A 22,245-nucleotide genomic window follows, 5' to 3' on the forward strand; every position below is an offset into this window, starting at 1 on the left:
CACGATTTTTGGGCGTTAGCTGCAGTAGTTCAATGGCGGAGTCTACAAGTTTGAGCTTGCCCCGATAATTTTTGCTTGGACTGCAAAAATTTCACACGCATAATTAATCATAATGGCTTTAAAAGATTTTGCCTATGTTTGCGATTCTAAGACGTAACATTCAGCTTTCCGAGGCCGGTTCAACTTGGTATACTTATCGACGACTGGTTTGGCGTTTGAACATCATGGCGGATGCAGGCGGAGAGAAGCCATTTTTGGTGGAGTATGCTCCGCAGGGAAGGGCCAAATGTAAAACTTGCAAGCAACAGATTGAGAAGAGTTCGACTCGAATTGGAAAGTTGGTTTCAAATCCGTTCAGCGAAGACGGTGGGATGATGAAACAATGGTACCATGTTCCCTGCATTTTTGATGCATTGTCCCGGGCTCGAGCGACAACGAAGAAAATCGACGGCACTGATGATTTGGATGGATTCGGCAACCTCAAGGATGACGATCAAGCGAAAATCGTAAGCCTAATAAAAGGTTAGTGAGTATACATGTCCGGAATGGGGGAACTGCACTTAAATCATCCTCAGTAAAATAGGCGTTGGTGATTTTGCCCAGAAATTCCATATGAATTGTAAGCTAGACTGCGAGCAGTCTTTCTTTTCCTCGAAAACCGCGGGGAAGAACACAAATCATGTAAGCCTTTGAGCGTGACTGTGAGCGTGACGTGCGAGTGGCAAGTGGCGAGCTACTAGTAGTGCGGGCATTAGAAGACAAGGGAAAAGACTGACTGTCATACACTGTACAACATTTTGGATGCCTGGCACTCTGGTGATGGAGTAATTCTATTGGTCAGTCTAAGAAGTTGTGACGTACATCTGTCAGTAACCTTTATAAGTGACATGTAGCACACGCCAAACTCGGTTGTAATGTTTGTCTCCTTTGGTGTGACTCCTACGGTTAGTGACATTTGCCAAGTGCACTACTGTTGAATTTTGATCTTGTGACCTCTTTATTAGTTTTATTCTTCACATTAGTTTTTGAAGGACTATGGTATTAGGAGGCCTTTAAAGAAGAACCATTGGTCACATCTTACCGGTTAAAGCTTCAATAGATTTGCATAAAAATTAAACACCAAATTGTCATATTAAAAAAAGGGTAGAGGTGTCATTGATGAGACTTGTCAATGTAGCATCCAAAATGTTGTATGAAACCATTGCGGTCTCTCATTTTGCTCATCTTCTGATGCCCGCACAACTAGCAGCTGGTGGCATCGCTGCTTGCATGTCACACTTGCATGCTTACTTGTTTAGTGTTCTTCCGCATGGATTTTCAAGGAAAAGAGAGACTGCTCACAGCCTAACTGTAAGCTTACTCTCATAACAGCTCCTCAGCATGTAGCTCTACAAAAGTCTGAAACATCTGGTTTCTCTTTTGCTATCCAATAAAACAATGCAATCAACCAATCAGAGGCACTATGTGGAACTTTGTTGTAAAACATCATGTTATCATTTCTTATAGGGGTGGGGCAATTCAGTATGTGGAGTGAAATTTCTGGTGTTGTGCTGTTCAAGAAAATATCCATACCCCTCCCACAAAGATTTATGGTGTGATCCCCTCCCCTTCTCCAGCCCAATCCCCATTTCTGAATAATCCCCCTTGGGCTGGGTATGGATATTTTCTGGAACCACACATTCCCTAAGCAAAAAAAAAAAGGAAAAGAGAAAACCAAAAAGAAACCATGAATGGGAATTATATCTACATGTAAACCTGAGTGGTCATTTTTGACAGAAACATTGAATATGTGTGATATTAATTTTCTGTTTAGATCTAGCAACCAAAAGCTCTTCTTCACCAAAAAAGAAAGCTGTCCAAGCTACTCTTCCCTTTGGTAAACCAAAGACCTCTGCTGCGTCAAAGTCGGCTTCAGTGGATATTAAAAAAGCTGCCGGTTCTGGTGATGGTGGTGACAGTTCTTCTCCAGTCAAGGGTGGTAATGATGAGAATGGCAAGGACAATTCTTTTAGAGAGTTCCGAAGGATCTGTATTAAACTTGCTGAGGAACCAAGTTACAATGCTAAGAGCAAGATTTTGTCTGATTTCTTTGAAAAGGGCAGTTCTGGAGGTATGGACAACTTAATGAGAGATATGCACAGTACATGTGTAGCTGTAGGTTGAAGTCTACGGTGTTCTTGATTTTTGTCTTCATCTCCCCAAGAAGACTTGTGACTAGACAAGTAAGTGGATACATGTAACATGTTTGACAATAAAGTGAAGAAAAAAAATCAGTTTTCTCTGTGAGTGACCTTGAGTGAGTCACAACTTTCAAAAGTAAATAAATGTGTTTTACTTTACTTGTATCCTGGTATAAACACAGTGGTCTTGTTTCCCAGATCCATTTACCGGGGACATTACATTATGGGTGAAGATGTTACTGCCAGGGGTAAACAAGAGGGTGTACAACTTGCAGAGCAAACAACTCGTTAAACTCTTCAGCCAGGTAAACAGTGGCACGCTGTACATGTTCAACTGTACATATTTTGTAAATTTACAGTGCTCCGTACCTTACCGTTGCCAATTAGGATTGTTTTTATTGGTTTTTGGTAACTTTTTGACATCTTTTTGGCAACTTCTGTTGGCTTCCATTTGGAACTGCCAATCAAACTGTGACAACTCTCTGCCAGTTTCAATCACAGGCTGAGACTTTTGAAATAACATAATACAACTGTATACATCTGTCAGAAACCCCAAGCAAGTATTTTATTAATAAGGTTGCCCCCAGCAAAGAAGTTAATATTATTAATATGCATTTACTACTAGATTTTTGGCTGCAGTCAAGATGACATGATGACAGACTTAGAACAGGTAACTTTACATGTACAGTGGTCAACAACAACAGCAAAAAATTTGTAATATTTAATTTACAAAACATATTATGTCCAGTAGCTAAGATTTGTTTTTTATTTTAATTATTTCAGTTTAGAGCCACTAATTATTTTGTAAGATGCAGTTTTGTTTCAAATGGGTCGGTGTAGTGGTTAATGCTGTTGTTGGATAGTTAAGCCTTGGTCAAACGGCGCATGGTAGTCGATGATAATTGATGATAGTCAAAAAAATAAAAGCCTGGCTAAACGGTGCATGATAGTTGATGATAGTTGAATGATTCTCCCTGAATTTCACTGACTATCATCAACTATCATTGACTATCGTGAGCTGTTTGACCAAGGCTTTATAAATTTAATGCAACTGTTGGCTAGTTATGTACTTAAACCTTGTTTCTTGGTTCGTGTTTCAAGATAATACACGTATGTACTTTGTCTTTGTTCACTGCAGGGTGATGTGTCAGAGACTGTGAGCACATTTCATGAGAGCAGTTCTTTGATAAAACCTCTCAAGAAAAGTTTACTTTCTTTACAAGACGTAGGTGATATTTTCTTTCATTAGTTACTGTGAAGATTTCTCTGTTAAAAGAAACCACTTACATGTTCTTATTGGAAAGCCTTCAGGGTAATGATGTACACATAGAACCTTTCCTCTAGTCAAAAGGAAATATGAAAATTATTAATAGCTAATAATAATATTATTTATCCCTTATCTTCTATAAAAGGTTGATGCTTTTCTTGATAAACTCAAGACTGTGACAAAAGAGGATGACCAGCAAAGGGAACTTGCTAAAATCACAAGGAGGTAGTTCAAATTGTGAGGTTATTATTTTAAAATAACTATTTTTTACATTAAATGCAGACAACATTAATTTAATGTACAATATATTTTTCTGTGTTCATAGCATATTTTTTTCTATGTGGATAAAGTGCAAAATTAATGTAGTTAGAAGTGTAAGCAAGATGCTGTAGCTAGAAAAAATATGACAGAGGCAATGTCCATGATTTAATTCTCTTACTAGGTACAAATATTTAGCAGTGTTTGACTTTCCTCCTTCAAAAAGAAAACCAACAAACTTGACAAAAATGACTGAGGCCAGTGTGTCAGTCGGCCTCATATTGGCTACAGCCTAGGTAAATAATAATAATTATTATTGTGTATTGCAGTGTAACTATGTAATTTGTACACGTTCGTGGTTTGAACGAGTTCTTAGCTCCTTGATGAAACGTTTTAGAATAATTGATTCATCGATTGATTTTCTTAAAAAGTGACACTGACATTCTTTTTTCAGGTGCACTGCCAATGACTTGAAATTTGTCATTCGTCTGATCAAACATGATCTTCGAATGAACACTGGAGCAAAACATGTGTAAGATTTGCAATTCAAGCTCACATGTTAAGCCCCGGCCAAACGATCGCAACATGTCAACGCAATATATCGCAACATTGTTGGACACAACATGTTGCACGCGTTTGGCCACCCTGTTGTGACGTGTGGCGATAAGTTGGTTGTTGTTGGCTCGAATTTGACCATTATCAAACTTGGGCCAACGAGACACAACATCTCGCAACACGTCGCAACAGGGTGGCCAAACGCGCAACATGTTGTGCCCAACAATATTGGGATACATTGCGTTGACATGTTACGATCGTATGGCCTGGGGTTTATGATAATTTAAGTGCTTCAAGCAAAAAAGTAATAATCCATTGCAGTGGAAATTTGGAGACTTACATGTAAGTGATATGTCAGAACAAAATGTACATTGTTTAGTCCCAAAAAATACCCCCCACCCCACCCCTCTGGAAATTCCAATTAAACTTCAGACATTTCTTTAAATATTTTGGTCTTATTCAGCCCCCAACCCCTCAGGAAATTCCAATCCCTTCCATTAGCTGTATTTTCTGGAACTACACATTTCTATTTATGTCTGCACTCACTAGTTTTGTGTTGATTTCTATGTGTGTTTATTTCATTCTACAGAGTTTAAATATACAGGTACTATGTACATGTAAATGTGATATTTTTCTTATCAGTAGTGAAATGAACTACAGTACGTGCATTGGTTAGAGAGAATTTAGTACGACTTATTTATATAAGTTGCATGTATTAGTCTTTTTGCTATTGGCAATACACAGTGTATCTAAATGATTCACTTACAGATGCTTCAGCTAGTATTTAGTACGTGATCTTCAGTAGTTGAATCTCATTGGATATAATTTAGCTCTTATTAAGCGAGAAGGAGGTCTGTATGGGAGAATCTTGACTGAGGTCGGGAGTACAGACCGAATGCGGTGAGGTCTGTACACATGACCGAGGTCAAGATTCTCACATACAGATCGACTAAGCTCGGTTAATAAGATGTTTATTATATGGCAAACAAAAATAAATTAATTCGTTGAATGTCTCTTTGTTATGCATTCTCACAAGTTTCTTTATGTGAAGCATTGTTAGTCAAACAAAGGACATTACATTTCTGGGAATGAAAAAGGCCTCAAAGCAAAATTTGCATGTTGTTAAAACGTCCTGCCGATCAATGAAAGCTATCATATATCGAGTTTTTGATCACTTCGCAAATTCACCAACAAACTACCGTTTATTAACACTTGCTTGATCTTAAGCTACCAAAAATTGGAAGAATATTGAAACAGTCGCTTGAACTCCCAATTTTAACACGTGAACGTAATGTTTTTACAAGTAAAGATCTGTGTTTCGGCACGTGTCAGCAAGTCGTTTGCAAAATGTTTGTCTGAATGAAGCGTTCTGAAGATCCTCTTCGAAATAATGATATCTCCGGTTATATTTGACACAGATCATTCATTCTAATGGTAAAATAATCTTTCCTGGACGAAAAAATTGTTTATTAAAGTTTCTATGGTGCGCCGCTCACGTTTAGTTATTTTTTCTTCAAGGAAAAGTTCTGTGTTTCGCCACGCGTCGGCAAGTCGTTTGCGAGATGGAAAGTGTCTATTGTCTGAACCGTTCTGAAAATCTTTGTTGAAAAAATTACATCTCCAGTTTTATTTGACACAAATCGTTCATTCAAACGGTAAAATGCTCTTTCTTTAGCCAAATAATTGTTTATCAAAGTTTCTATGGCTCGCTGTTCATGTTTAGTTAATTTTTTCTTCAAGGAAAAGTTCTGTGTTCAGGCATGCGTCGGCAAGTCGCTTGTGAGATGGTTATCGTTTGAAGCGTTCCGAAGACCTTGCCGAAAAAATTATATCTCCAGTTATATTTGACACAAATTGTTCATTCAAATGGTAAAATGTTCTTTCTTTAGCCAAATAATTGTTTATCAAAGTTTCACTGGTGCGTCGCTTATGTTTAGTTATTTTTTCTTCGAGGAAAAGTTCTGTGTTTTGCCATGCGTCGGCAAGTCGCTTGCGAGAATGTTTATTGTTTGAAGCGTTCCGAAGACCTTGTCGAGAAAATTATATCTCCGGTTATAATTATCTGACACAAACCGTTCCAAATGGTAAAATACACTTTCCCTGACGAACGAACTGTTTACTGAAGTTTCTATCATGCGCCGCTCACATTTTGTTATTTTTAATTTTCTTCAAGGAAAAGTTCTGTGTTTCGTCACACGTTTCCAAGTCGCGTGCTTGCTTGGACCGTGTTTACTTTGTGTCGAAAAAAAATTATCATTTGGTTGTGTTTGCTCCATGAGGATGGGATTGTTGAAGCGTTTAGGTTCTATTTGACAACAAAAAACGGTAAATTTTTGATTTAACGGTAAAATACTCTCTATTTTAATTATATTCACTCAGTTAATTTTCTGTCAAGTGCCCAATTGCAAAATGTTAGTTTCAGCCAACATTTTGCTAATAACTCTAGTCTGAAGGCATACACGCGTATACTGTATACGCGTATTCAAAATAAAGAAAACTCTTTCTCGCTCTGTGGCAAGCTGTCAAGCCATTGAAAACAACAATGACCTGTGAAGAAAAGAAAAAACAATAGGTTAGCTCATACATACTAATTAGGCATACGCGTATATACTGTATACACGTATGTGCGTATATGCATACGCGTATACGTGTATTGGGCTGACGTGAATTATGCGTATATTTTGGTTCGGATATATCTGAGCTGCACTGTAATTCTGCCAAACTTGTCCTCTTTACTTTTTTCCTCATCAGGCTTTGCACTTTCATAATATGGATATTTTCTGGAACTAATATTTTGGAAGAAAATAGTCAATATTTTTGTATTTAGTTTGCAAATTTTTCACAGCAAAATGTAATCGGTCTAGATGCCGGTCTAGATGGGAAAATCTAGACTGTGGTCAATATCGATCTCAGCCAATCAAATTCTTGAATTCGGTAGTTCCCAGTCCTTGTGAGACACAGCCATGTAATAAACCTTAATATTAAATGATTAGTGAATATTTATCATAAGTATTAATTGATTCTTTTGGCAAAAGGGTCTTCATGCATTTACAATGTACATTACTCTTACAAAGCCAGCTTTCTTACTTATTACCACACCAGTCACTACAGGTTGATACAATAGATATTTTAAATTATTGTTACAAATACCATTTTCTTAGTTTTATTTTATGATTAATATTTGTTATAATAAATTCTGATGTTAGCAATATCCTGATGACACTCACTTACTGACATTTGTTATATTTAATATACAAATGTCAGTGGTGTGTTTTATTGGAGATATATACCAGATGATAACTACAACTTAATATCAATTGTTAATGATAATTTTGTGTACCAGTGGCTCACATAAATATTGATTCATGAGTAATAATCATTACATTTGTTTTGTAATATTACGAGTGATTTTTGATTTGTTTTTATAGGCTCTATTTCCTTTACATGCATGTGGCCCAAATTACATTTGTTTACCAGATCGAAGTATCATAAGTTGTTCAACCTACATTTAGAGTAAATTCCTTGTACTTAGTTCTTATGTAGTTCTTATTTCCTGGCCTGTGTGACTATATCCTGATGATACGCACTCGTTGATGATAGCCATATTTAATATGCTATCATGAGCGACGTGTCTTATTGGATATTATATAACACCTAAAAAAATAGGTGGTCAAAGATGACCACATAGATGATATATTAGTTTTTTTCTCTATTAATGAGAATAAAGTTTATAATAACAGTGAATATAAATTAAATGTATTTCTCCTATAAATGTAGTACCTACAGTTCTGAATACATGAAGATATGAATGTACATTTCATGTATAAGTAAATTAAATTTATTTTAAGTTTGTAATTACATACTTTTTGCTTGTAAACATATTTGACTTGTTGTGTTCCCATAGTGTAACGCAATCATAATCCAGTTTGTATCAAGAATTTTTCAGATGGATTTGTGGATTTGTTCGCCAACTCCCCCCCCCCCCCCCCCCCTTACAGCAGGGACAAATTTAACTTAAAAGAAACAAGTTTATCATTTTAAATAAGAATAATTGAGCCATCATTGCACTGTGGTTCCAGAAAATATCCATACCCCCTTGGGGGTTTTTCCAGTTTGAACCCCCCCCCTTTTGCAGGATTTTCTGCTCCAAGGGGCTTCACAGTACTCCCCCCACCCCCTTCTGTAATTGTTATTAAATGTCTATTTTTTCCCATTGCATGTAGATAAACTTAATCATAATTCTTTTAAATTGAATTCATTAAATGTATATCATTTAATTATTCCAAGGCAAATAACACTGATCTTTCATCTCATTTCCTTGTCTGCAAACAATGTCCTGATGACACACGCTCGTTAATGATTGTATATTTAATATAGCCATCATTAATGGTGTGTTTCATTGGATGTACATGTACAGTGTAATAACTACAGGAGTTCTGACAGGTTGCGGGAAAAAATTAAATTGTATTTAAAAAAAAAAACTATAGCTGACTTATCGATGTTTGATACCACTAATGACCATATCTTAATTTAAAAGCCATGATCAAATATATATATATTTTAACACATGCAGTTGGTCTGTAAACATCCCATGCATTAGTATTGTAGTGTAACCAAGTCTGTAGATATTTCGCATGCAATATTTGTCCTGTCTTTGTTTTCCTTGATTTTATTGATGGTGAACCATTCATGTTTCTCTCCATTTCATTCACAAGCTTAACTCCAGTCTTACACAGTGGCTAATGTTAAAACAGTACATGTATACATGTGACTATTTGTTATGTGTTTTTAATGTCTTTACGTGACTTGTTCACTGTTCAGTTTGGATGCACTTGATCCGAATGCCTATGAGGCATTTCAAGCATCTAATAACCTCAGTGATGTTGTACAGCGTTGCCTGCAAAAGAAAGAAGCCAAAGCAAGTGTTTTACCAGGAATGAGCAAAAAACTAAGCATCAGAGCTTCCTTGATGACTCCTGTCAAACCAATGTTGGTATGTTTCTTTGTTACCAGATGGTTAGAAGCAGTGTTTCAAGATCTTATAACGGAACTATGAACTACACAATACCACTGGATTGATTTTGGACATTTTCCCAGGCAGAAGCTTGTAAGAGTTTTTCACAAGCATTGAAGAAATGTCCAAGTGGAATGTATGCAGAGATAAAATATGATGGAGAGAGAGTTCAGGTATTTTGTAAAAACATAATTCAGATCGATGTTCAAATAATGCTTTGGTAATTATTAGTAGTAAAGGTAAAAAGGTAGCAGAAGAGGAGGGCAGCATTCTCATCTGCAGCAAGGAGGTCACCATGGTAGCCCAGACACAGTCCACCTCCAGGCACCTGTCATTATAGCACTTTGAAAAAACGGTGTGTGGAAGATATTCTTACCCAAGTGAGAGGGAGGGAGGGAGAGAAAGCCAAAAAAGCAAACAAGCCAGACGCCACAAGCAAAGCACATGGCTCACGGTGGGTGTCTGGAAAACCCGAATAGCGAATAGTTGTTAAAAGCGACCAGCGAATAGTCTCGAATAGCAAATAGCGACTAGTGCGAATAGTCTTGAATAGTGCAAATAGGGGCGAACAGTCTTGAATAGTGGCAAATAGTAGCAAATCGTAGCAAATAGGGTACCCAGTATCTCGCAGTCAACCTCGCTGCAACGTAGGATGGGATTTTCCTGCTAAAAAACACAGATGCTTATCAGGGCAAAAGGTGTTTATAAACGTAATAAGTGTAAATATGTCTTTATTGGGTTATCCTTGTGTTTTCTGTTTTCTTTATGTCGGCGATGGACAGCCCTGGCCTGAGTCCAGAGAAGAAAAGGTAATAAATTCACTGAAATTCTGTTGCTTATTTGGATAATTAATTAACGCAGGATGTTATAGATCTAAAGCGGTGACTACTGACAACTATTCGTCACTATTCGCCACTTTTCGCGACTGTTCGCCACTATTCACACTATTTGAGACTATTTGCACTATTCGGGACTATTTGCTATTCGTTATTCGCAACTATTCGCTATTCGCTATTCAGGTTTTCCGGACACCCACTCCTGGTACCCCCACTTACCAGATAGACCGCTGGCCAGCATCGGCTTGATTTCAACTGAATGCAAATTTCGTTTAGCCCCATTAAATTAAAGGCTTTCACTAGAGGTTTGTCTTGGAGAAAAAAGTCTATAATATGTAGTATTCTACGTGTGTTGGCTCCCAGTAAAAAGTGCTTTCTACCATTGATTTTTTTCATTAGTTCCTATCCTCTTTAATTCCACTTGACTTTCAAGGTTCACAAGAGTGGCAGTGAGTTCCAGTTTTTTAGCCGCAGCCTCAAACCTGTTGTTTCACATAAGGCGAGTTGAATGTACTTTTTATTTCTTTATGTTCTTTGTGCAGTCAAGTTCTGAAATCTAACGTTTCATGCCACAAGACTTTTAAGGGAAATGCACTACTAGGAAAATGTAAAATTGATGACAACTGGCAGTGGATGTTTCTGCTAGTTAAATCTACCTACTTATTGCTACAAGTATATGTAACCTTTTTTTTTCAGGTCGCCCCTGTTAAGGATTACCTCCCAAAAGCCTGTCCCCATGGAAACAGCCTAATACTGGACAGCGAGGTATTTTGTTTTGTTTGCTATTTTTTGGTATCTCCTCAGTTGTCACGAAACTTTGAACTGTGTTATCGTGGACCTCCTAACCAGTAATTTTAATATTGTCCCATTTGAGATTTTATGAACATTTATGATAATATATTTTTTTGGATTGGTATACAAGTTTGCAACCATAGGTAATTATTATTAAATACTAGTTTTTCAAATAAAGTAAACTATTTTAGTAAACTAAAATTGGTGGCCTGCAGGTTAGATTAATATGTGTTTGGTATTGTGGGCAGGTTCTACTAGTGGATAACAAGACTAGCAAACCTCTTCCGTTTGGAACTCTGGGCATCCATAAGGTATATTTGTTATTAAAATGTTTCATATGTCTTAATTTATGTGCACTTGATAACAATTTAATTATATTTCTTGTATCTACAGAGGTTTCTACCATGTTTAGTGTATATAAAATTACAACTATTGATAAGAAAAGGCCAATTTCAATATATTGAAATTCTAACGTGGCAGCTCAGAGCCAAGTTAGAATTTTTTGTATATATCGATATTGGCCAATCTGTAATTGTTTTGTTTAAAAATGCGTTGAAGATTATGCATTGTATGGTTTTCTTTTTCTTTTCTTTTTTTTCCCAGAAATCAGCATTTAAAGATGCCAGTGTGTGTTTATTTATCTTTGATTGTCTCCAGTTTAATGATGAAAATCTTATGAAAAAGTAAGTTGTTTGAGTTGTATGTTATGTTGTTGTATTCGCTCCAACGAAGAGCTAACGCTTGAAACATCAGCTTTCAAATCTCTTTACAGTGGCCAATTCACATTATCAACCCAGTTGATAAAACCAAATTATCTTGTTATACTCCCCACTGACGCAGCACCACAGTTTCTTTAGAAACTTACCCCTTCTATCTATTTGTTTGAGTCTTGTCAGGCCATTTAGACATTTTTCATTTTCTACAAAACATTTTTACACTTCGGTGGACTGAGACAACCCTGAGAGAGTAGTCATCAATGCATGCCTGATCTGACTTCCAAAGCAGTGTCTTTGAAATACATATTTAAGCTTTATGCTTGTCAGAGAGTTAATGATGATGTTTTAATTTAGGAGTATGAAAGAGAGACGACAAGTTTTGGAGAAGAATGTCACTGTCATCCCAAATAAAATCATGTTATCAGAAACAAATTTCTTGAAGGTATATCTGTAAAAATTGCTGTATGGGCACTGAATATTACATTTTTTTTACACTTGCATGCATTTCAGTTTGATTATTGTACAGCTTGAGTTTGTACAGCTTGCACAGCTTGTTCAGCTTTCTATCCAGTTCAAACTACAGTGAACTTATTGACAAATGAAATAACCACTTTCTATTGTGAATTACATGTTCAGTATTCAGTCTCTTTAGATGTACTTCTTGTTAGTGAAGCTCATTGTAACTATGAAGACTGACACAAAGTTATGTATGGTTTAAGAAAACAGTAGAGTTTTCAGAATAATGCCTTAGAATTTTACTTATGGTTGTTTTGGTTTCATTCCTTGCAGACAGAAAAAGAACTGTCAAAGTTAATGTCAAAAGCCATGAAAGAGGGCCTTGAAGGACTCATGCTCAAGGATGTTAACGTAATTAGTACCTTGATTTGTTACAAAGTTATATTTTACAGTCGTTGATCAGTAAGTTGTATTACATCACTTTAAAATCAGATTTCTGTAAACATCTCAAGTTGTAAACATTTTTTGCAAATCAGGTAATTATGTGGACTTTGATCTTATGTGCTACAACCACCATGTCTTTCATCTTACACTAATTCAGAATTACTTTTTACAAACTGTGTAAACTGTTTCAAGGTACATGCGATGTATGGTGGTGCAAATTTACTAATTGAACCTGTGTGTTAAACATTGCTTGCTTTCAGGGTATCTATGAACCAGGAAAGCGACACTGGCTGAAGGTATTACCATGATTGTAAATATATAATTCCAGGTAGGCAAGGTAGTGGTTAGTGCATTTTGTCTCTGGATACATGGTTTGATTGCTACCGAGTGTTCATACAGCAGACAAAATAGTTTCCATACAGGCAGCAAAATAGTACACTTAATTTTACCTTATGAGCCAAAGCATTGTTAAAGGCCGGGTCACGTGGATTGTAAACAACACTGTCAATAACAGATCAATATTGTTTTTGTCTACACAGTCTTACCCAGTGTAACATTCTGATCAGGAAATCTCTTCTAAATATATTTGTTTTTTTGCAGATGAAGAAAGATTATCTTGAAGAGGGTGCCATGGCAGATACTGCTGACTTGGTGGTACTGGGGGCTTATTATGGCACAGGGAACAAAGGTAAAATGTCGTCAGATTACAATGGTAATGACTTGTCAACTTTTCTGATATTTCAATCCAGATGTTTTTCATATGTACCGTAAAATTGTACAGTTAGAACGTACAGAATGCATTACCTTGTGCTGCAAGAATTGCGTCTCCATTCACAGTGACATCCTAACTTTAAATTGTGCATATGCAGCCAATTATCGGAGGTGGGATGACGAGGTTATTAAAACAAAAATAGCTAAAAAAAATATTAAACTGAACGTGAAATAACTAAGAAGGATTATTTTGAAAAAAAAAAATGGATATTTAGCCCTCGCCAGAAATCAAATCAATATGTAGATAGATTAAATACGTAAGTAACCAAAAAAATAATTTAGATCGATTCGCTCTTTGTAGTCTCAAATTTTCTCATTCATTTTTTTTGTGTCCTTTGTTCTTGTTGTCTTGTTCTTGTGTAGTTTCCTTTTTTTGTCACTTGTAGTATAACATAAGCTATTGATGTCAATTTAATAGCCATTGATTAATTTTAAGCCAATTTTTGACAAACTGATGTGAGCCATTGAATGGAAATAAAAATGTGAAAAAATGTTTTATTAACATGCAACCTTCTTTGTTGGTCTGATAAATTGTGCCCAAACTCCTTAGTGTGAAGCTTTCAACTGCTCATGTCTCACACCATTCTTTACATTCGATGTTCCTTGTAATCCTTGCAGGTGGGTTGATGTCAATCTTTCTGATGGGAGTCTGGGATCCAGCAACTAAACAGTGGTGTACAGTGGCCAAGTGCGGCAATGGTCATGATGATAAGACCATTGAGAAACTCAACAGAGAACTTAAAATGAAGAAAATCAGCAAGGTGTGAAATTTGAATTATATGATGTGAAATCTTGTAATCATTTTACATGACCATGTACAGATCAACACCTAAAGAATGTTTTATGAGGTGTCCACATAACGGGAAAAATAAGTCTGTATACAAGTCAAGTGGTATATCAGGCCCGAGCTTATTCAGGGTTCTGTAGCATGAAGTGACTAGGAATATTTCTACTCCCCCCTGGATGGGATGCTAGTCCATCGCAGGGTTACCCCCAGCATTAAATTTGCTGGTACCCATTTATACACCTGGGTGGAGAGAGGCACTGTGAGAGTAAAGTGTCCTGCCCAAGAACACAAACAGTGTCCTTGGCCAGGGCTCGAACCCAGACCACACGATCCAGAGTTGAGAGCACTAACCATGAGGCCACTGCACCTTCACACATAACGGAAAGGGTCGTTATATTTTCCTTGGTCTTTGCTTGAAAAAAAAATATATATATATTAAAATAAATGAAGCCTTGGTTAGCAGTTGTATTTCAGGGAATAAACCACGCAATTCATTTGATGGATGATACATCAAACATTTCTCAGAGCAACATAAAAGGAATGTCTGACAGTCAGTGGGAAGGAATTAATTGATTGATTTGTGATTTCGTATTTAGGACCCTTCCAAGGTTCCTTCCTGGCTAAATATCCATCGCAGTTTGGTTCCTGACTTTATTATTGAGGATCCAAAGGTACACATTGTATCAGGTTATGTTACGGGTTTATTACGGGCAGTTGAACTGTGTTAGACATGCTTAGGTTTTTTTCCTTGATGTTCGGTTTTTCATCAATGGTTGTCTTCTTTCCTGTTTAAATAAGCACAAGCATTATAGATCTCCCAAACACTCCGTCAGTGAATTTACAGTTGTCCCGAGTTTTCCTGATTGGCCGAGTCTCTTATCGAGTTAATAGGGGGGGGGGGGGGGGGGTGGTATAAAGAAAAGCAAGGATCTCAGGGAAAGGGTAGGGATCTATAAGCAGAGGCAATCACTTTTATTCATTGTGGTGGGTTCCAAGCTTGTATAAAAGATTTAACCTCAAACTAATGGCCGTAAGATTAATTTTATTTTTTTTCATATACGTTCCAACACGCTTCAAGTGTTAGATACAAATTGTCTATAAATTTTTGCTGGTTACCCTCACGTTCTGAAGTTTTTTTTTGTTCTCTTCAGAAAGCCCCAGTGTGGGAGATAACAGGAGCAGAATTCAGTAAATCAACCACACACACTGCGCATGGAATATCTATTAGATTTCCTCGTGTGACACGGATCAGAGATGACAAGGACTGGAAAACTGCAAATGATTTGCCACATCTGAAGGTACAGTATTTCACATCGATCTATTCCTTTGGTCTCGTTTATTCGGTGAAGCCTCTTGTTTTCTTCTCATGCTGTTTTTGTGAACCTTTATACAGGTTTTATTCGAGAACTCGAGAGCTTCAACCAGTAAGTAGTCATTACATTGCTGTACAGAATTGAAACAAACACGTTACCATTTTTTTAGAGCAGTCCAGATAACGCTCCACTTGCTCGCTTAATATTGTATATGAGTTAGAAAACCTTTGGAACTTGAGCTCATACATGCACGTATAAGGTTGAAAGGAGCTATGTCACGGTTTTCGCATCTCTGAAAGTTTAGCCTAAAGTTTTCAAGTGCGTCGTTTGTAATCCGTGTTACTCTTCTCCATCCGTAGCCATGCCTGTACCTCTATGATTTACTATTGTCTCTGTGTTGTTTTTCTATCTTAGTAAACTTTTATTTTCAGGGTTCGTTTGATTTAAAGGTAATTTTGTACGTGGCCAAAATAACTCAAAATACCGTGACTGGGCTCTTTTAAAGGTATACATGGACACACGTGTTAAGTGAGTCCCTGTGTTTAGATGGCTTGTGTAGCTGAATAACGAAGTGTTGCCTCGCGGTAGATATAGCAGACTTGGAAAACAATGATGACGATGACGATGATGGAAATGATGATGGTGATGACATAAAGGACGATGGTGACGACCTTCCATCAAAGGATGAGGAGATGAAGAGTGAAACAGTAACTGCTGAGACACCGTCTAAAGCTAAAACAGAAACAAGAAAGAGAAAAGTAGTGGATTCTGAAGAAGGATCGCCTAATAAAAAGGTGTGATATTAAATATCTTTCATTTGATTTTTGGTAGGACCAGTAAAAACCTTTCTTTCCGCGTGCTCAGTTTTTCCGATCAAGAGACGCCGGAGACTCGACCCCTATTCCTTGCAGCTGCTGATGACGTAGATCCGTACAGTGTCTCTGATTGGTTGAATCTTGGTTTTCAATTTTCGCACACAGATATCGACCAATCAACTCTTCTGTGCAACTACGTCAGTGGAGCTGACCAATCAGAGTACTTCCCCTGGAGCTATCATATGAGTTTTTTGGGCGTACTTTCTAGCGGGGAAAGAATTCAGTGCTAACGAATGGCTCACTTGAATTATGTTTACTTTAATCCATTCTCGTTAGAAATCTTCTGATGTAATCTTAAGTATGATCCCTGATATTTAGTAAGAAGTATATTGATGGTAAAATATCTTGCTGGCTAAAGCTGTGGACAACGCGTTCATTTGAAGTTTTTGTTTATCCTCAGTCGAAGCCGGCCTGCAAGTACGGATCAAAATGCTATCAAAAAAACGAGGATCACCATCAGAGATTCACTCATCCACAAGTGAGTATTTGGTACAGGGACATGAAAACATGTAGTGAAAACTATCCTGGAATCAGAAAAGAATTTTCCATTTTGTATATTTTGTTTCAATTTTTTTACGCTGTTTCGCCCAATGAATTTTGGTAGTTGTGGCTTCAAAATCAGTAGGTCATTTCCTAGTTGTCTTTGGCCTCTTTGTCAAAACGAGTCTTCGTGCAAAATCATTGATATGAAAATGAGTTTCGCGTACATGTTCATTTTCATACAAATCAAACTCATTTTCATATGAAGGGTTTTGCTCGAAGACTCGTTTTGAAACAGAGGCGCCAGGTAACTTGGAAATGGCCTATTCATCCACGTGAAAGCACCCCCATTTCCCCCCCAAATAAGGGGAGGAATTCGGGAAGTTTTGTTTCTCGTATTAGGTTTAGAATGTTGTTCACGAAAGTCTCACCTTTCGCTGTTTTCTTGATATTCTCAGTTCAGAAGTCCCAGGAAATATCCTGAATAGAAAAGCGTACTCTTTCCCCGTGCAACTGGTTTCCTCCATTCATTTGTGTAAATTTCATTTCTGAATGTTGAACTTTTTCATCGTTAATTCAATGTTTTCTCTTTTTTGCAGGACCTTGAGAGCGACGTTAGCCCGAGTAAGCAGATGGCAAGTTAGAGAATATATTTTACTTGTACTTCAGTATTGCGCTTGATGTTTAAAAATTTTACAGGCAATCGTGAAGACAGTTGGCTGAATTAAGAAACTGCCACCGCGCTTGTCAGATGCTAATGTAAATTCCATAATAGAGAACTTGAAGGTCCCTACTGATTTGAATGTTTTGCTTTCCTGAAAATGAATGTCTCCTTCCTTGCCACCTGGTTTTAAATCGTTTTTTTTTTTTTACCATGTTTATAAGCGGTTTTTTTAACACACTCATTACTGTTGTTTTTTTCTGCAGATTTTGAAGGATGTTTTTCGTGGACTGACGATATTTCTCTCAAAAGATCTCGAGGACTTGGCAAAACTCAAAAGATATGTCATTGCGTATCCTTTGATTTAAATTCCAGTTATTCAATGAATTAGGTTTTTGTCTTTGCGGCACTTCGAAGTAGAAAGTCAACCAAGTATTTAAGCAAGCATGTAAGCAAGGTGTGTTTGCCTTTTCCGCAATTCCTGGTTCGTTTTCTTAACATAATTCCTGTAGTTACGACGGAGATTTGGTGGAGGAGTTTGAAAAGGCGAGTGCGACTCACATTGTCATTGACACCAAGGTAACAAGGAACCCAAAGTTATTTGCGTACTCGAAATCTATGTGTTAATGGCCGTAAGAAATCTCGAGAGGAAGTTACAGCTGCTTTGACAGTACGAAATTACCGCTGCTGTGACTGTAACGTACTGTCACCTTGCTTGGTGACACTACGTTACAGGCATGTAACGTGCGTCTTTGAAGAGCTGGAAATGAGAAGAACGAGATAAACATAGCACTATGTTCGCAAATTGTAACTCACGGAGATAAAAACATTTTGAAAACAGCGTTTTCACTATGCAAACCCATCAAATGTTTTCCGTCCACACCGCTGTGCCGGAGAAATTTGAAAACGCGACAATCACCCGTCATATTTGGATTTGTGTTTGAGGAAAACTCGGGCATGAAAATCACGTGATTATCGTGACGTCAATGTTTTCCAAAAGCTCCGTTTACAAAATGTTTTCCCTCCACACTAAATCGCTAAGTCAGTGTATTCAAATTCCTTCGGTTTGAAGAGCGTTTTCGAGAAGCTGCGTTTCCGTGACGGATTAGTGTGAACGGTAGGCCTGACCTAGAAATAAAGCTGTTTTTTTCAAATTTCTCCGGCGTAATGCGGACAGTGCCTCTTAAGCGGTGTTTTCATCTCCCCTACATTAAATGAGTTACCAGTAAACTGGAAATCTAATGTTTTCGTATCATAAAGTTGATTTTCCTTCTTACTCATTCAGGATGGTCACACAGTGGAAGGCTCGGCCAGCCTTGTTACGCCAGCATGGATTTGGAAGTGTATCAAAAAAGGACGTGTCGTGTCCGTAAATAAATTTACACTTTGAAATGTGTTGGTGAAGATTCCACTGCAAGTGACACAGTAGAAGCCGGATACTCGAGCTGAAAATACCATATTAATGTCGGAAGTAACTCCGTGGAGATGATTGCGGAGTGGAGTGTTTCTGATTGGTTGTTGAATTTTCGCGCCAAAATAACAGCCAATCAGATGTTACACGGATCAGTGCACAGCTTCCCGAATTTTTGGGATTTAATCTCAGAAGTTACTTCAGAAAAGACACTTCAGTACGAGCGAAGGACACGTCTGTTAAACGAGACTGGGAATTAATTGATATCGTAACATAAGAATTTATTTATTGTACCAGACTGAATACCCTCTATGTTTGTGCGAAACCCAACAGATGCGAAGCGAAATTCCACACAATACAAGCCACTTGTACGACACATGGCCGAAGTTTATGCAATAAACACATTAAATTCTAACATTGTTTAAGCCTATGTTACTTTTCAAATGCCACGCTTTGATTTTTCATAGACCGCTCTACGGTAAAAATCCCGGGATAGCAATCCCCATCGCATTTTAAGAGTCGCTGTGAGAAGAATAATACAGGCAGGTCCCAGAATATTTTGTAGACTACACTTTTGCTCAGTCGCGGATATTTTTCGCGTCACGCTCGACGGACTAAACGAAAGAGGGACTACTCGTAGTCTACAGAATTTGCTTTCTATGTTAACTGTCACGACAACCTCTACTGGACGCGTACTAATAGAAACAGCGGATGTAGACATTTTTGTATTGTCAGGAATTCGGGTGAAAGGGTTTGCGTGTTTTCTTTGTCGTTATTTCTTGGACGTGCAAGGATATTCCTAGTTCGTAATTCAAAAGTGTAAATCGTCATCTGAAGTTTTCCGAAACAATAACTGCTTGATTAGTTGTGATTTGCAGTCAACGTTTTACGACAGATATCAAGGGATGAGATGGAGTAAATGCAATGTGAGGCATGTTGACATACTTATTTTAAGTATAATTAAATTGCTTAAACAACACCGTTTTTTCTTTTCTTTTCTTGTTTTTTGTTTAGTGTTTTTTTCTTGCGGGAAAAGTCGGATAATCCCGCGCGAGCATGATAGCTCCATTTTGCGCACTCGTGCACGTCATATTAAAGGAAGGTTTCACGAAAAGCTACCAGGGGGTTCAAGAGCACACCACAACGAAAACAGCAATGGCAATCTCGCTTGCTGGTAACCTTTTAGGGGAACTGGTAAAGTATTTGTTTTCCTTACTTCACAATGCAAGAACACGTCTCTCAAGACTTCCTAATGCCACTGGATTTGGCAAAACAAACACGGCCTTATAAAGACTAACCTACGTGACACGCGCGCTGGGGCTACTTGGGCTAACATAAGTAATTAAACCGCACCGATTGAATGTCAACCACGCGTAAGAAAACAACTCCAATATCATTCTAACTTATTTACTTGGAAGTCAATAAGATTCCAACCTCGCCAAACTAAAATATCTTCGAAAGTATTGACTTCGAATTCAACTTGAGTTTATTAGTTAATTCCACGATGGGTGGCCTCACTTGAGGAATTTCAAAAATATGTTATTGAAAAAAAAACTAATTCAAAGTTAACGTTAAAATAAGCGATGTTAAGTTCATGCACAGCTAACGGAAAAAGTACGCACTTAAAAACCCAGCCTACATTGTCTGATCTCCAATGGTTATTGTTCGCGATAGCTTAATTAAGCCAGGATTGGATCGAAAACGAATGTTAGTTAAAATTTCCTTAAAACCAGTTCAGATGACCCGCATAATTAAAGAAAAAAAAATTATAGTTTTGTTATCTTTAATTGAGTCATGTACATTTTGTAGATCAAAAGCTATAGTTTTTCACCTACCCTTGATTCAAGTACTGTGATGCATTAAATTGGAGTTCTACAAAGTTGAGTGTTTTGTTTTTTTCATGAAAAAAGCTATCCAGTTGAACTGGACCGTGAAAAAATAACATATGTTTTCAAAACATCAAGTGAGTGACGCACTGGTTTTTTGAAATTTACTGAAAAAGCGTCCGCGCTAGTCAATTCTTTAATTGAGTATTGAGCGAGGTTACATACTTCAGACGTAAAAACTTTTTTCCGCTATTCTTATCGCCACATAATTGAACACACAACGAATGTTGGTTTTTTTTGTTTTTTTGTTTTCGTTAATTCATGCACCAGTGGAAAGCGATACTGAAGATGGAGTATTTTCTCGTGCTAAATGTCTACAATGTATTTAATGGCAAACTAAAATAACCGGGAACTCGGAGTTTTTATTTGCTATTTTGCGAGGAGCAAAAAGCCCCGACCTAATTAGCTACGTGTATCAAACTGATTTGACATAACCACATAACTAATATGTTGACGAAATTGTCTGATACGTCGTGTTACTGATCACAGTGTGTAGCACCCCAAACGCCTTCACGGGTCCATTTTGACAGTATTTCTTTTTCAACTTTGTTGTACGTAGCAAGTTTGCGGCACACTGACAGATAGTGTTGTTATGAATATTTCCTTCATTGACCATGCAAGCTTGGTCGGTCAAGATGGATCGATATTAGCCTCGTTCATTTTCCGGTGTATGGACCTCGATTGTGCCTGGCTCCATACTGAAACATGCAAAAGAACTTGGCCAATATCCCGCCATAGTGATCACACTTGATCAATAATCCATATTTGATGAATTATTATATACAGGAAGTTGCTCTAACTTGTGAGAGCAGGTTTCGTTCTCAATAGAGCTCTACTTAAGTAGGCTCATTCAGCACTGAACTACTTTGTGATGCCTTCTTTGCAGCCTTCGATTTTAAAAGGGGTGCGTCAATAAAACGCACATTCCGCTGGAAAGTACTGTAAGGTTGAATTAAAATCCGCGAAGAGATCACCAGTATTGAACCGAGGAGGCCTGACTCAAAAAATTTCCCAACATTTCGCTCAAATAAAAATAAACGTCTTAGGCCTTAATTAAGACCCAACAGATCCCTGCTAATGTATCTTAATGTCAGACCAGGATTCCATAACACGTTTCTCCTTTGAGCGGAAACTTGACGGCTGTATTCACTCTAAAGAATAGAAAAACTGCTGACGCACTCGCGTTCCGCTTGTGCTTCCACTAGCAGTTTTTCTTGACCTCAAACGTGAATTTGTTTTTCTTAGAGAAGATGGAACTCCATCTTCTGTTTGGTTAATAGAAGGACTTTGGAGCACTTGTAGGCTTTGAATGTGTGATTACAAATAAGTACAAAAAACAAATCCCATAATAAATCTCCAGTTTTATAACTCTTGTATAGTTGAAATATCGCCCCAAATTTAACACTGATTCGAGCCGCCCACCTTCGAATTCTCTGCAAGAAAAATATCAATGTAGCATAGGAGAATCAATTACCCTTTGTGTAAAGATGAAATGGAGAGACGAATTACACTAGTTGGTATACATTGAAAAAAAAAGTCACAA

The 22,245-nt window shown here is 37.4% G+C and overlaps 1 protein-coding gene across 6 annotated transcripts; it reads left to right on the top strand.

Annotated features, from left to right (window-relative positions):
* The first annotated feature begins 6 nt into the window (after positions 1–6).
* Positions 7–19,231, top strand: LOC110050512 (DNA ligase 3-like). 6 transcript variants are annotated; one of them, XM_020756439.2, is made up of 28 exons: positions 7–522; positions 1,814–2,110; positions 2,379–2,485; positions 2,806–2,850; positions 3,319–3,405; positions 3,593–3,672; positions 4,160–4,237; positions 9,082–9,253; positions 9,358–9,447; positions 10,057–10,083; positions 10,544–10,609; positions 10,807–10,875; positions 11,151–11,213; positions 11,506–11,585; positions 11,973–12,060; positions 12,408–12,485; positions 12,779–12,814; positions 13,119–13,206; positions 13,908–14,050; positions 14,673–14,747; positions 15,228–15,374; positions 15,470–15,500; positions 15,978–16,183; positions 16,665–16,742; positions 17,344–17,379; positions 17,672–17,757; positions 17,918–17,984; positions 18,691–19,231. In XM_020756439.2, the coding sequence occupies exons 1-28, from the start codon at positions 135–137 to the stop codon at positions 18,793–18,795; spliced, it is 2,913 nt and encodes a 970-aa protein (XP_020612098.2). In that variant the 5' UTR covers positions 7–134; the 3' UTR covers positions 18,796–19,231. The 6 variants fall into 6 exon arrangements, with proteins under 6 accessions (XP_020612098.2, XP_020612112.2, XP_020612106.2 ...); XM_020756453.2 differs by having other exon boundaries at positions 17,344–17,368; XM_020756447.2 differs by lacking the exon at positions 10,057–10,083.
* Positions 19,232–22,245: the final 3,014 nt, after the last annotated feature.

The sequence above is a fragment of the Orbicella faveolata genome, unplaced genomic scaffold, assembly GCF_042242905.1.
Source record: "Orbicella faveolata isolate gen_17 unplaced genomic scaffold, um_ofav_v1 contig_12, whole genome shotgun sequence".
Lineage (NCBI taxonomy): Eukaryota > Metazoa > Cnidaria > Anthozoa > Scleractinia > Merulinidae > Orbicella > Orbicella faveolata.